Here is a 16,909-nt window from a genome sequence, read left to right on the forward strand (position 1 = left end):
ATAATCCAGATACCGCCATGTCTTTATATAGTCGTGACAAATTACATGTAGAAAAGATCTTTAGATGGATAAGCAATGCATAAAGAATACATGTGTTTGTATAAAACAGGGCATGCCTTTCTATATTTAGGCACATACTAAGAAAATCCTTAAATAATTAGTTGTGCACTCTGTTCATACGTCCCTGATTAAGTTCTTATTTATAGAATGCTGGTATCCTGGGTCCCCCAGCTCCCCCGACTGCCTTTTTCTACTTTCAACAAACCACTTGAGTTTCTCTAAAGGGATTTCTTAAAACAGGCAGCCTTGAATATAAATTGGATAACATGTTAATTAGTTGCAGGCAATGTGGAAAGGGAGAAGTACTCCAGCTCTAATTTTCTCTTCTAGCCTTGATAAGAGGGAAACATGCCCCACCCAGTAATTCACAAAGTGCGCATTTGGTTTTGGCATTTGGTGGAGCGTGTAATCTGAAGAAAGGCCAGGGGCCTAGAAAACTTTTAAAGTAAACACAAATTATTCTTAAAGGAAGACTATAACCCCAGAATGAATACTTTACAGATAGTTTATATCATATTAGGTTTCCTATGAAATAATACTACCTAACCGGAAGATAAATATCAGTAAATATTGCGCTTTTACACCTTTTACCTTGATCCACCATTTTGTGATGGTCTGTGTGCTCCCTCAGAGATCACCTGACAGGAAATTATGCAACTGTTAGTGTAATAGGAAAAAGCATGGAAGCAAAAGAATTTTGTCTATTAATTGGATTATGTGACCTGACATGTATGTGTGTCCTTGATTTGTCCTTGGGGCTTAGTACTTAAAATGGCAATAATTTATTTAGGAGTACCCAATGGCACATAATACAGGTAAGGGATCCCTTATCTGGAAACCCATTATCCGAATTACGGAAAGCCTGTTTCCCATAGACTCCATTTTAATCAAATTATTCAGAATTTTAAAACTGATTTCCTTTTTCTCTGTAATAATAAAACAGTACCTTGTACTTGATCCCAACTGAGATTTAATTAATCTTTATTGGATGCAAAACAATCCTATTGTGTTTGATTAATGTTTTATTGATTTTTTTGTAGACTTAAGGTATGCAGATCCAAATTACGGAAAGATCCCTTATTCAGAATACCCTTGGTCCCGAGCATTCTGGATAACGGGTCCTATACCTATATTAAAAAAGTATATTTTAATGAAAATGGTTGGTTTGGATGAAGCATGGTTTTATATCTGAACTGTTTTATGTGATATATTTTAAGAGACCTACATTGTTCAGTGGTATAGTTTTCATTTTATGTATATCATTTGATGATATGTATCAGGCTTTCAGATTTTAAAAGGGCATCAATACAAGAGAATACAAATTATGGTCAGATGTCCCAGGATAAACAGCCTTGAGTAACATCTAGTATAGGCCTCTGGATGTATTTCCTAAACAACCACACAACTAAATAAACAGAATTCTAATAACTAGATAATGATGGCATCTAGATGGCTGATGACAGCAGTGTTGTAACTAATATTAATATAAGTTAATTGCAGCAAGGCATTAAAAGAAAATATTTAGTTAGAAATGAATGTTTTTTTTTTGTGTTATACCGAGCCATGAACCGAGGAGTTAACACATATCCCTTCTGTATGGAAACAAATTCTGCTGGTGTGAAATAAAATCAGGCAGAAGGAGTGATCATTCAGCCAAGTAAATATTTGAAGAGGAAATGAGCATAAGAAGGAGGAGGAGAGGGGCTCCCAGTGAGCATTTCCAGACAGTCTTCCTCTTAGAGAGGTAGCAGATTGTGATCAGGGCTCAGCTTTGGACACCAGCACTGGCATCTGGATGGGTCTTGGATCTCATAGCCTGAGGCTAACAATGATATGTAGATATGTACATAAGTGATAAAGATGTGAAGAAAGAGCATAAATGCAAGAAATATAAAGGGAGGTGGGAAAAACAAAGTTTAAGCGAGAGGAAGATGAAGAGAAAGCTACAGACAGAAACATATGGGACATTCCTACAGCTCTCAAGCATCAGGATCACTGTTATTATGCTTGTGGTGGCGCAGTGCAGGGTATACACAACACATTGCTCTTGGCTTATCCACACTAAAACCAATGAGAGCAATAATGCTGTTTTTTGTCTGTATTAAATATCCAAAGCCAGATTATATGTTCTCCACCATACACATTACTTGCTGAGATGAATAGTACAGAAATTAAACACATGGTTTCATCTTTAAAGACAGACAAAGGAAATGGCTAATTTTACTTTTGAATTATAAATATGACTGCCGCATTTTGAATTGCTGGCGTTGCTGAAATGCAGGTTTGTCCGGGAATGCTAAAGTTTATATATGCCATCGGAATGAACCCCAAAGCCATGGTTTTGGTTGAGTTAGTAAGTTATTAGTAACCACAGGGAAGCTGATTTATTAAAATTCAAGTTTTAATAAGAGGGAAAAAAAAACTTGAGTAAGAGAAAAAATCCTACAATACTCATGCATTTTTTTTTCTTGAACGCTAGCTTATTTAAGAAAAATACTTAATATAATTGCTTGAGATTATTCCTATTGACTTCTGTAGACCCTCACGAGCATCTACTTGCCGAGTTATTTCTGGTGACTTATATCTGTAATTTTCTTTATTTAATTCTGACTATTCAAGGTTTTAGAAAATTCCTGTGTGAGTATTCAGGTGTTTGTGTTTTTTGCCGTGTTTCTTGTCAAATTAAGAAAAAAAAACCTTGTTTTTTAATAATTTGCTTAATTTTGGTATTTATCAACCCAAATAAAGAATCTAAAAACTTATAATTTAATAGTTTTTTTGCTCATGAATGGGTAAAACTCTCTGCTTCTGAAAGGGTTAATTTATTGGATTATTTTCCATTTTGTAACAGGCACACTCTGTTCTTAGTAGAGGCAATATAATGCTGCCTATTTCTGTGCCAGACTATCCACTCTGATGAAAGTGCTCTTTTATAGTGATGAGGGAAACACAAAGCCAGTCCTTCCTTTGTACATTTTGGCTAATGAAGTATTTGCCACCAGCAGTTTCTCAGTTGGTCAAGACACCTGCCTCAGGCAATGTAGATACCGCTGTCCTTTTTAGTTTACGCAGGAAAATAAGCAATGTAGTTCCTTTGTCAGTAACCAATTAGCAAGCATGAGTTGTGCTAATGTCTATTTTATATTTAGGGTAACTCTATCTCTGCCTGAAGGTATAGTAAAGCAACTAAAACCTAACCCTCTGAAATATAACAGTTTTTCTAGGATGGCATACTTTTCATTTACAGATCTGTTAATCAGAGAACATGTAAGGCTGATGCCAAAAATTCAGCCCTACGCCTGCTACTTGTGCCTGCACCCGAATGAGTGTATATCGGCTACATGTGCCTGCACCCGAGCGTATTCCATTCATTTGGGTGCAGGCACAAGTAGCAGATGTAGGGCTGAATTTTCGCCAAGCGTTTTTCCGCTTGCCGAAAATATCAGCCCTACGCCACGTGTGGCATCACCCTAAGATTGGGAGAACTGGAATCTTGATTAAAACAGAGCTGACTGTGGCAACATTGTTTCACTGGTACATGTGTTCAGAACCAGCAATCAGGTAATAGCAAGGGACAAACAGACACTACTTTAGGAATGCACCAAATTCATAATTTTTACTAATTCTCCCCGAAATCAAAGGTTCAACTTTTAATTATGAGATAAGGGTTAAGGGTTATAAGTACTGTTAATATGAATGCATTTTGCTGGTCACTTTCCAAACATGAAGTCGTGGAGGACGTAGTGGAGGATGTTGTCAGGAGGAAGAAAGAGGGCTGATCTAAGGTTATTCTGATAACTTTTCCCACGTCTTTCCTAACCAGAAGAACATTTCTCATTCCCTCTTTCTCCTGATAACTTCCTCCACAACGTCCTTGACTACTTCATGTTCAAGTGAAAAGCAGAAGGCGCTTTTGTAACAGAATGCATTCGTATTAACAGCATTTTAGCTCTTAATATATTTGGAATAAAAATAAATAAATAATGAATATTAATTTGAAATCAACTTATTTTAAAGGGTTACTTATCGGTTAAGCAAGACTTTTTTCCCCTAAATTTTTGTCATCTGTAACCAAAAGCTTTACACACATGTGTCAAACACAAGGCCCGGGGGCCAAATCCAGCCAGTCTGGCTGTTTGTGTGCCTGACCGTCCAGCTGATCAACTGCCTTACTGCGCCACTCCAAGCACCCACTCTTGTGTATTATGTCATTCTGCACCACATACCCTGCAGGGCAGAACGTAAGAGCGGCTTCTGGAATGTTTTGTAATCGTAAACCATCGTACATTGATAAATGGGCTACTAAGTATCTTAATAAAAACATTTGGCCCACAACTTAGCCTGTGCTTTAGATTTCAGCACCACAAGTGACAGTACCCAAAACCAATCATTAGCATGTTCCCTCATTTGCCAGTTTGTTCATAAAAATTAAAAACAGATATCCCTATCTCAAAGGAGCTTTTCACCCAAAAAGTGATGACATTTTCACAATGCACTGGCTTCCAGGCTTAAAAGTTAACAGCCAAACAACAACACCCATAGGAACAAGCCCATCTTACTAATGAGCAGGGCTGGATGACCAGAAAGATGCAAATGCCGGTTAAAAAGATCCCAACTTAAATTTTGTATTTTATCGACCCAGGCATATTATTTTTCCCCTAGAAATTTATACACAGAGGTCAACCCTATCAGCTAACTTTATAAATTATGATCAAAAAGAGACCAGTACATCTCAGCTAAGACACTGGCATACCTAGCATACCTACCACAAAGTTCCTTGCAACATTAGAAAAATGAATTTATCTTGTTGGGCAGGGTTATCATCCAGGTAAAGGAACTATTGTACTTCACAAAACAATAGGCTTGTTTGTCTCTTTCACCTTTTCCCTACATTGATCGTGGTCATTTTAAGGTTTCTAAAGATGTTAATTACTGGCTGTGATGATGCCACATCCAGTTTTATGGTAGCGAGCAGGTAGCAGGTCATATCATGGATTTAGCAATTGTGGATGAGATCAGGTGGTTCCAAGCTGGTAAATATGTAGGTTACAGGTACTGATGAGATTAAGCCACTTTATATGCCACAATGAACAATATTACATATTTTTGTGGCATATAAAGTGGCTTAATCTCCAGAATTTTAATTACAGAAATGATTGAAGTTAAGTATCTCAAACCTTTTTTTCTCATTTCCCACCCACCCTCTGCTCAAGCTGTGTTGAAAAACCATTTACAAAAGAACTGTGTTCTTTCTCTATGAAATTCCCAAACGGCTTAGGGGCTACAAGTTTCATTCTCTGTTGTTGGCACTGCATCAGTCTCATAGACATCAAAATGAGGAGCACAGAAACACCAGGAAACCTGCCTGTGTAAGCTTTCCACTTTTAGCTAGTAATTATATCTAGTCGGCTAATGGAACACTAGGGTTTAGAAGGGTTGCATAAAGTGCTGTAATAATCAAGTAGACATCAGCTAGTAGCAAAATAAATTTTGCTAGGAAATATAGTTATTATACACAGTGGACCCCTTATTCTAAACAAGAAGTGTGCAGGAAGGGGAATTTTGTTTTTGAGTAAGACCACAGAAGATGTTAATGGGACATCAACTAGAAATTAACCAAATGCTTAGCACATTCATCATAGCTAGCTTAGCGATCTAAATACTGTCTATAAGAAGCTGCCCATATCTACTGCACACTCTTTAATTCACTAAGATAAAGTAACAATAAAGTACATGAAGATCAATTTCTTAGTTTCTGAATTAACTATACCCCAGAGCTAAAATCTAACTCTAACCTGGATGTTCTGTCCACTCCCTTCATCTGTAGCTTGTATTGATGGGAAATGAATGAATGATGGGAGTGAAGCTGCCTATGTGTCAAAACTGGACCTCCTGTTACTTCAGTAATGTATCTTTACCTCAGCATAGGGGTTTAGGACTAGTTTAAGCTAGCAAAGCAATACACTTGCTTAAAACTGATAAGGGATTTGTTTTGACAAGACACTCCTGGTGTTGGTTTTTAGGATTTCAGTTATGTTTGGAGAAAGAAATTAGGCCTCATATATATATATATACAGTATATATATATATATGGGGTATGTGTAAGATATTAATTTAGTACTTCCCTATTTCTATAGGTTACATGAAAGTAAAGAAACATTCTCATTTGTCTATCATTTGCTCACTCACTGCATTTGTAGAAAAAACTTTTTTTTGGATCTTTCACATGATGTTACCAATTGTTTTACTTGTTGTAAACTACTTAAATTAAAATGGGGCAGAAGAGTCACCAATGTGTTATTATGAGGAGCATTTTTTAACCCACACATTTTTTCCCCTATACTTGACACAAAAACAGAAAAAATGGCACTTGGAGATCTATACACCCAGCAACCAACAGGTCACATTCTATAAGCCATTCCCTTTACATCTTACTATGGACAGCAGCAGATCATATTTGTGTCTCATAGGGAAGATATAACCTGTAAATGCAACACTAGGTAAAAATTCATCAGGCGCCTATATATCCCTGAGAAGTAAGGCTTAGGATGAGAATAGCATCAACCAGCCACATATCTTCCCCCACCTCAGCAGATCTGACCTCATATTATTAGGGACTATGCCATTCTGAAATGCAGGAGTACATTCACCAAAATTTGAGCACTAAATAAAGACCACTTTCTATAAATTATCCTGAGAATAGAAAGTTAACCAGCTGAAGATGGGATATTATGCTGCTTCAAGGAAGTGGTTAACATAAATTGAGCCTCTAAGAAAAGTGTATAGGCAAGGTAATTTGGCAATGGGGAAGTCATTTTTTTGTGCTCCTCACCTTCCACTAATGGATCCCTAATAACTGTAACAACATAATGCCTGTTAGTAAATAGATTGCTTGATAACCTATTCAGGGATAAGATGAAGAACAGCACTGAGTAAAAAAATAATCCTTACAAACCTTCATGGCCCACAATACAACCAATTTACACTAAAACTACTGCACTAATTTTGGATGAAATTTTCCATTCGATTTCTCACAATGAGGCTGTTTCTAAGGAAACCCATCTAGCTAGGTGACATAATCATGTAATGAGATTCTTTACCTCATCTTTCCATGAAGCAGGTAACAGTGTAAGTCTCATTCTGTGGGTATCACCAACATTAATGTAAACCTCATGGGCAGATGAGGACTGAACCTTGCAGTTTCTGCTATAGAATAAATAAATGTGAGCTATAAAGGTGACCTAGATAACTAACGTCTCACTACAGTGATGGAGCATTCTATTAACAAACCATATATTGAAGTAATGTTTTAAAAATATTTTAGATATTTAGGAAGGTAAAAACTTCAGAATGTTGTTCATAATGTTCAAGTTTATTTCTTTAATAGGGTTGCTGTTTTAAAGGGGGGGGGGGTCACCTCTTACCCTTTTTTTGCATAATATAGACACTGATATTCAGTTTGCAACTGGTCTTTATTTTTTATTTGTTTTTTTTTGTTATTGAGCTTTTTCTTCAGCAGCTCTTCAGTTTGGTATTTCAGTAGCTATCTGCATGCTAGGGTTTAGTGATGAGCGAAATTATTCGCCAGGCATGGATTTGCTGCGAATTTCCGTGTTTCGCCATTGGCGGATTTATTCACGAAACAGGTGAAAAAAGTCCCTACACAACAAAAAATTGTCGCCGGCATCCAAAAAAATGTTGCACGTGTAAGAAAAATGACATACTGTACGTCAAAAAAAATTGTTGTGCGCATCATTTTTTTGATGCGGGTGACATTTTTTTTAGACCTGCATTATTTTCACAGTTTTGCAAATATTTTTAAAGATTTGCGCATTTTTCAGCCAAAGCGAATAAGGATAGATTCGCTCATTACTACTATGTCTTATTTACCCTAGCAACCTGGCAGCGGTTTGAATGAGATACAGAAATAAGAATAGGAGACAGTCTGCACAGAAAGATTTGTAATAAAAAGTAACGATAAATTGTAACCTTACAGAGCAATAGTTTTTGGTTGCTGGTGTCAGTGACCCCCAATCAAATGCTAGAAAGAGGCAGGAGAGGCATATATTTTGAAACTATAACAAATAAATAATCAAAACCAGTTGCAAAATTGCTATGAACATGGAATTCTATAACATACAAAAGGTTAACTTAAAGTGGACCTGTCACCCAGTATAATAAAAGCCCTTTTCAAATTAAACAAGAAACCCAAAATCATTTTTTCATTACCACATCCATACCTATTATAAAAGCATTTAAAAATCCCAGCTGTCAGTCATATATTGCCTGCCACGCCTCTATGCCTTAGGCATAGAGGTGTGGCAGACAGTTACTTTCACTTTCAATTCAGAACTTCTTAGATGTTGCTGCACCCCTCACATTCCCCCTCCCTCCTCACCATGTAATTTTGTAACCAGTGCATGGACATGGGTATCAGGTCCCTCCATACTGGCACAGAAACAAGATATTGGCAGAATGCAATGCCTGCTTTGATAACAGTATCCACAAAATGGCCCCTGCCTGCATGCTGCAATTGTGAATTCCAAGGCTGAAGAAACTAAGATTTAAATAATTTATATAGTGTAAGTAAAGTTTATTTTGCTTGAAAACCACAATAGAAAACATTTTGGAATTATTTCTTAAGGTGACAGGTCCGCTTTAAAGGTAAAACATTGACATTAGTTTGACAGTTATAGACAGTGATTTTTATACCCCATTACTGTGGTTTTTTTCTTTGGGTGGAGATTGTAGGGGTCATTTACCGAGTTGACTATGATCTTTGAATAACATGCAAATTAGTGGGCAGGTAGGGGGTGGAAAGAGGAATGCCTATATGCCTCCCCCTCCCAACCCCCATGAATACAGCACTGTCAAACCCTGGCAACACTGTATTCATTGGAGGAAATAATGTGTTTGGTCCCCGGTGGCTTAAGTTAACCATCTCTACACATAGGGGCAGATTTACTAATCCACGAATCCGAATCCCAAAAAGGAAAAAATCGTAGTGGAAACGAAAAGTTTGTGACTTTTTCGCTGCCGTCGTGATTTTTCGTATTTGTCGCGACTTTTTCATCGCCGTTGCGACTTTATCGTATTTTGCACAACTTTTTTGCCGCCGTCGCGATTTTTTCATATTGAGCAATAGTAAACGCTGGAAAAACCAATCAGAGTTTTTCATGCCGGCGACAAAAAAGTTGCGGAAAATTTACGAAAAAGTCACAACGGCAATGAAAAAATCGCGGGACATACTAAAAATCGCGACGGGGACGAAAAAGTCGCAAAAAATACTGATCATTACGAAAAAACGCATTCGGACGCTTTTGGTCCATTCGTGGATTAGTAAATCTCCCCCTTAGGGGGGATTTATTAACATTCGGATTTTCATATTTTTATATTTTTTTTAAAACAAAATGACTAAACTCATTTCCATGGATGGCAGTCATTTATCAAAAAATCTAAATAAAGAAACAGGTATGAAAGAACGTTGCGGGAAAAAATGCGAAAACCAGACTTTTCTGATTTGTCACGTGAAAACCACGATTTTTTCGTGTTGTCCCACAAAAGCCAGTGTAGAAAAAAAAACCCAAAAGCCTCTAAAAGCACGAAGCCAAGAAAGATGACTTCTATATGATCTTGTCAGGTTTTAGAGGACGAAAATATATTTGCATTTGGCATTGTTGCGGTTCTGATACATAATACATTGTGGGGGGGTTTTCCCGCAAAATTGGGTTTTTGGTGACAAAAAAGCTGAACCAAAGGAATTTTTGTTGTTCAAAAATAAAATAAGCCAGAAGACATGTTTTGTTAGACAATCATTATATTAACCTGTGGAACTCAGGTTGTAAGTGTCAGGATCAGCTAGGTTTCGAACACCACTTGTGGTGTTCCTGGCGGCATGCATTTGCCTCTGTAGCCACTGGAGGCATTTCGGTCTGTCTGTTTCTTCTCTTGTCTCCTACTTTCTGTCTGCTCTCTTTCCTCCGCCCACCTCATTAACCTCATGTGTTTCCCATCTCCTAATCTTCACCCTTTATAAGCCTTTCCCTGACCATTGCCCCTTGCTTGGTCATTAATTGTCTCTCGTGACCCTGCCTTCGTGTTCCCTGTTCCTGTGTCTGTTCTTGTTCCCGCTGGTTCCAAGCTCCAGTTCCGTGTCCTGATCCTGCCTTCTGCCTTGTTCCTGAGTCCTTTCTAGTTCTGCCTTGATTTCCCGGTTTTGACCTTGGCCTGTCCTTTACTTCGCTTGACTGCCGCTTGCCCTGACCTTTTGCCTGTTTTGGATTCTGCCTCTGCCTGCCGTTCAAGATTCAGTCTGTATATCCTTTGTGTGCACTGTTAAGTCACTAAGTTTATTAAAAGTTCTTCACTATCAACATGGCCTCTGACACCAGTTCTGTGACCTATGGTTACACTCCGGGTTACCCCGTCTTCAGGCTCCCACCTTCCTGGTACTCCACTGGGTCTCCTCAGGGAGATCGTGACAGTAAGGTTCAATGTCCAGATCATATACTTATGATTGACATCCTTGGCAGATAATGCAAGGGCAGATGTAAGATAATTATGGGCCACAGAGACCAATTTGTACAAACTGGTGGAGCAGCTAACAGAAGTGAGGTGGAAAATGAGCAGCTTGTTTTAACTGCTGTCTGGAAGTCGGCATTAAGCAAAGTTCTCGTCAAGATTCTTCATGTGCCATTAGGAAAAATGCTTTCTAAGAAGGTGAAGTAAGGATAAGCTTGTTTCTGTTCTGAACAAATGTACTGAGAATAAATTAGTGATCTCATGTGCAGTTAAAGTGCAGTTAAATGGCCCTATATTTAGTCCTATACATATAGAATGCAGGGTGGGACAAAAAGAGTGACAGGAGTGATTAAGGTTCAACAAAATCTGCTTTTTGATTACACAGACAGACATAACGCACAACAATCCGTCACACCTTCTTTGCTCATGATCCTTTCTTTCCCATTATATTCTTACATTCCTGCCAGCTGTTTCCCAGGCTGGACCATCGCTATGTAAAGAGATCAGAGTAGATGATCCATTGTCCTCTACTTCCCAGCATGCTGCTTCAGCTTCATTAGAAGGGATGAACTAACAAACACTAAGCTCTAGCTTCAGCACAGCTCAGCTTCTGAGGCACAACTAGCACTAACTTGCCTGCAAAAGGGTGTTCATCAGTAGGTTTAGAAAAGCAGATCAACATTGGGTTAGCATTAGGTACAGGTCACTACTGAAGCAGCTGCCCCCAATAGCTGAGCATTAATTGTACTGGCTCTCACCTCCTGCCCCTCATGAGTACAGCACCACCACCACCCTTGACTCTTCTTGGAAGGTTTTCCACTTGACTTGACATTGTTGGTGGTATATGTAACATTGGGTACTCATTTGGGGGATCAGGCCTTGCTTACATTTTGCATTCCAGATTGCCCCGCATGTCAGGGCTCTGTGCAGGCTATTCAAGTTCTTGCTCTCCCCACACCCATGCTGTATTGACCTCACTTTTTGCATGGGGGCATTATTGTGCTAAAACAAGAATGACACTTCCCCAAATAGTTGCCACAAAAGTAAGAATCACGGAATTGTTAATAATCTCATAATGCTCTGTAGCCATAAGGGTTGTTTTTAATTGAACTAGGGCCCTAGCCCAAGTAATATAAAACAGCCCCAGACCATTACTCCAACACTAAACTTCTTTACCGTTGGTATTAGGCATTCTGCCTGGTAGTGTTCTGCTGGCATCTGCCAAAACAAGACCTGCCAGATGGTAAAACACCATATATCACTTCAATAGACTCATATTCAATGCTTCAGAGTGCTACGGTTGTCACTTTTTACCATTTCATCTGATGCCTTGCATTGAACATGATAGTGTTAGGTTTTTTTTTATTGTAATTGTCCATAAAAGCATAAGAATAGTTGTTGTGGTGAAATTGCTATTGGAAACAGTTTGGCACAGAAATGGCACTGTCTGGAAACATTTGACCACATAGTGTGTATCATCCATCAGTTAGCAACAATGAGAATATTCCTAAAAGGTCACACTAATTACATTAATGGTATTCTTTGTCATGATGTTTAAAAGTAAAATTGTGTAGTCGTTTTGTAAATTAAATGTACATGAGATAGAACAAACCTTTCCTGAGTGATCACTATGATAAATACAAACTACTGCATTTTTATCACATAAATGATCACAAGAGTAAACAGTACAAATGTCTGAAAAAATGGTACTGGCCCCCAAACTGTTGAAAAGATTGGTTTCTCAAGCTGCATACAGTAGGCAAGTAGCTGATTTATTTATTCAGCCGAGGATTAGTGACAGGTACACAGCAGAAGATTATTTCCTCTATGAACTCCTTTTGATAGTAAAGGGCAAAGAACCTTCTTGCTTTTCTGGATTTTGAAGAAAGTAACAAGGAGCGATACAATTTTCTGAATTTTATATAGCATATACACAATGCTCTTTTTTTCTAGGAGATAAAGGGGATTTAAATCCTACATTCAAATGAGAAAATATAGTAAAATAACTTTCAAGAATAATGGTAATATCAAGAATGAGTCTAGCACAGAGCTAAGAAAGCTTGAATAAGCCTTTTGCTAAATTATTATACATCCATGTAATGAAACCCTCTACTAAGGAGAACAAACAGCACTACTCGACTGAGATCTGGGGAGGGTATCACTATGCGCTACATGATACTACCATTCGTATTCCTAAACTTGTAGTAGTCTTGGCACTTACGTCCATGAACTCAGCATTTGCTTTAGGTCCAGTTGTCTCATTTAGTATCTTAATTGCCACAGGGATCTTCACAGTTTCTCCTTCAGGAACCCAGATGCCCTATAAAAAGGCAACAAACAATTAGGAACATTTCACAAAACCGTTTAGTTAAATACCTGTATGCCTAACTTACTTACAACTGCCATTAAGCATTGTTCTTTTCATTATATCTTCATAAACGCTTCCTTTTACTCCCTTTTACTATTTGTTTGCTTACCACTGTACTGTCTTCAATTCAGTAATATTTCTTTTGACTCAGTGCCCGTACCGCACCTAGAGCATACTAAATATTTACACATGGATAAACATAAGGGATCATTTACATTATAAGGTGCAGTAATTGGGGGCACAAGGCGATATGTTTTATACCTACAATGAAACATTTTTACCCATAATTCTTCTGTATGTATGGTCACAAGGTGGCAACGCACCTCATGTATTAAGCCACTTAGCTTAAGGAGAACTGCCTGGCCTGTTGCACCCATGTTTACTTAAATTTTGCTTAATCCATGTATTGGTATTTTTGTTGTCTCTCATTAAATATTATTGTCATGGGTCTCTTTAATTGCAAGGCTTCACGCAGATGCTTTGCATTTTTTCTCCTCATACTGATTTTTTTAACCTTAAAATTATTCACTGATTTTTGGATTAGAACATATGCTATGGTTTTGCATGTGCACATGTAAACAGGGAAATAACATTTAGAAACATGTAAACTGTACTAATCAGAGATCACTGTTGTGTTCTATTTGTTTTCTGTTGTATGTATATAGCTACTTATACACAATACACAGCTTTATATTCATCAAAGCAAGTCCTTTTCTTAAATTCAGCCATGCTTGTCTCAAATCCAATCCTCCATCTGTTCTGCTATCACCCTCAGCCAGGCATATTTAATACTATGATGGTGTGTAGGATTATAAATGTATGATCATTTTCACTGTAAATCTAACGAAAGCTAGTGGATAAGTTAAAACTGCCTGTCTTTCGTAAACACTAAAGGGGTTATTTAAAAATGTGGGCATGCAGATTCACTAGTAGACTAGGAAATGTTGTGTCTATTGATGCCATTCATTATACAAAACATGCTTCTTTACTTCCATTTAGTTGTGGCAAGCACCATTGCATCCATCGTATGCAGAAGTGTCTGCCTATGTGCCTACTGATGCTGAGGGTCATTGCATCAATAGGAGCAACAGGCTTGTGCCAAATATATATGTATGTATATATCATTGGGGCTTGTTTTGCCTGAGAGTTTCTCTGTTGCCTGCTATAGTACAGCAGCTCTAATGGACATATCTTGGTGTTGCTGTTGCCACTTTGTCTCAGATGTGGTAAGCAATATTGTAGATTTCACCCATATTTGCAAAACTGTTTGATAAAGAGGTGTGCCTTAAAGCTTCTGATTAGACAGCTACAATACAATTATTTTGTATAACACATACAAACAATTACTATCACACAGAGAATTTAAATGCTTTATGCCTGTAGCTTATTACCCCTAAGGTACTGATATGTATTTCATTGCTGAAGTAGCCATGTGGTTGGGAAATGTGCCAGCCCAAGGGACAGCGAGAGAGGGAGAGATGCTTGCCAGCTGAATATCAATGCGGGGTGTTTGTATAAGGCAGACAGACAAAACAGCAAACAGCTCCAGGCCAGAATATCCCTGGATAAAGAAGCTATTTTGTCATATAACTGGTGAGTGCGCAAGATGGCATAGTCTGGGGATTTTACCCGTGCCTCTAAGCAAGCTGTGCTCAATTGATATGGTCGTGGAAATTATATAACAATTTGTGGTCTACCCGTCCCCCTCTTGTTATACCCCGGAAGTTATATTAAAGTCAAATAAAATAACTTTCTTGTCTGTAAGCAGATGAAATGATTTTGCAGGTAGTAGTCAGCACAATACCATGGATTTATTTTAGATCAGTGCAGGTTCTTCCAATGGCCACTCCCCATCCGGATATCCAGACGAAAAATAGTTTAGAACAGCACCGTTTGTATTTCTTATTTTAAAATGGGTGTTCTAAACTAGTTTTCAGCAGATGAAATGATTGCAACCCATACATATAAGCCAAACGAGTCATCTCCAGGACTCGGAGAAATAGACTATTGCATAAACAGCTGTCACATTTTCCTACAACAGCCTTTTCAGCATGGATAGGAGAGAAATGCAGTTAATGAAACAGCACTCTACAGCACAAGGTCTTTTTCATCTTGATCTATAATGTCTAGTAGAAATGTGTAGATGAAGGCTTTCATCAACAGTCAGAGAGGTGCAGTAATGACCAAGCTATGGCTCTGGCTATTATACTATACTGTAGCACTCTCTCTCACATACAGTATCCCATTTGTTTGGCTCCCCAATTTTAACTGCCTTGTATTGCTAGTGTAAAGGCTTACTGGAGATACAGTATAATATTATACTGCAGTCGCCCCACTAACATCCAGATTCTATACATTGAAATCATTCAAATTTTAATGTCTGTCTGCCTGTTCAAAAATAACAGACTCATGTATAAATTGATATGTTTCACATCATATATCTTAAACAAAACTATAACTATGAGGATTATTTCATTTTTCCCTAGGGTGCAAAACCCCTTAGTGTTCATCTAACAAGCAATTATGCCCCAGGGAATGCTTCATTCTGCTCCTCACTGGATTAAAAATTTGACACTAGTAGCGGACCTTTAAGGGTAAGAACCCATGGAGCAGTTCAGTTGCCCGTGATAGATCTTTGCTATTGCGGGCAACTAACCACTCTAAAATGGCCAACAACAATAGAAATGTTGTTATTTTATTATGTTTTTTATTGGTTTTACCAGCAACTTGCAGTTACAAGGCTAAAGCTCCCAAATGGTTGACCTTGGATGATGACAAAACTATGCTACGGATTTTTTTTAGTGTAAATGTTTTACATAGACTTAATACATAAGAAAAAGAAAGACATATGAAAGACTTGGACAAAGACCCTAACCATATTATTGGATAGGGTCATACATTATTTTCCCATTTCTTGGTTCTTTCATTGCTACAAACCTCAGTAACATTGACCAATGTGTTTCTTACCTTGTAGACAGTCCCAAAAGCACCAGATCCCAAGATTTTTATCCTTTTTAGTTCTGTTTCCTTTAGAATCCTCAGCTGGGCCTGATTTGGGGCTGTGCCACTGGGTGTCAGTGGTTCTACCAACTGAATAGAAAAGTAAAGTATTAGCATGATTACTCTTTACAAGTACATGACATTACATAAACTTTATTATTTTGATTGAAGTCCTGTGAGTGCGGCATCTTCTATGGACTGTATGATATTGTTATACTGCACCCAGGCATAGTGGATCCATTAGTAGACACGAGTGCCTCTCTTCCTCTGCTCTGTATATATATATATATATATATATATATATATATATATATATATATATATATATGTACAGTATATATTTTGAAGGGTCAAACTTGAATGACTTTTGTCTTTTTTCAACCCAGGTTCACTATGTATGTAACTGTAAAATCTAGAAACAAACAAAGATCACTTATTTACCCACATATTAATAAAGTACATGTTCCTTGGATACATAGTGATGAAGCCCCCTTGTGAATGTAATCTGTTTTACTTGCAGCATCTTTATACCTCAGTTGGTAAAAGTGTTAAACAATGCACAGGCCCCTTTTATTAATAAATTATAAATGTCAATGAGATATAGATGTTATCCCAGTGACATATAGAATGAAATTAAGGGCTTTTTCAGGTCTAAAAAAAGTTGATAGTGTCTATTGCAAGGTTAATACAAACAACCTACTGAGAGCAGCAGTCCAAGACCAGCGCAAGCCTACGTGGTTTAATGATTTACGTTCTAATGAAAATTGATTTTTTTAAGCATTTAAGACCAATGTTTTATTGGGTGGATGTGTATAGAAGCGGAAAAATGCCCTTTAAGTGGTGGTATAAGTAGTTACTGCACTTCCATTTTAATTGTAAGGTGGCTGAAACCCCCACAGAAAGTGCCATTACCGAGTATGCAGAAGGAAAGAGCTACTTTGAAAGGACTTCTCAACATTA

At 37.7% G+C, this 16,909-nt stretch overlaps 1 protein-coding gene across 1 annotated transcript in view; it reads right to left on the minus strand.

Moving 5' to 3' along the window:
• The window catches only part of erbb4 (erb-b2 receptor tyrosine kinase 4), a 501,591-nt gene that overhangs the window by 69,351 nt on the left and 415,331 nt on the right, over positions 1-16,909 (minus strand). The window contains exons 18-19 of the mRNA XM_031892892.1: positions 15,917-16,039; positions 12,803-12,901 (exon numbers count right to left, since the gene is read on the minus strand). Of these exons, the coding sequence (XP_031748752.1) occupies positions 12,803-12,901; positions 15,917-16,039 (222 nt within the window). The remainder of the gene's footprint in view (positions 1-12,802; positions 12,902-15,916; positions 16,040-16,909) is intronic.

This window comes from Xenopus tropicalis, chromosome 9 (genome assembly GCF_000004195.4).
Source record: "Xenopus tropicalis strain Nigerian chromosome 9, UCB_Xtro_10.0, whole genome shotgun sequence".
NCBI lineage: Eukaryota > Metazoa > Chordata > Amphibia > Anura > Pipidae > Xenopus > Xenopus tropicalis.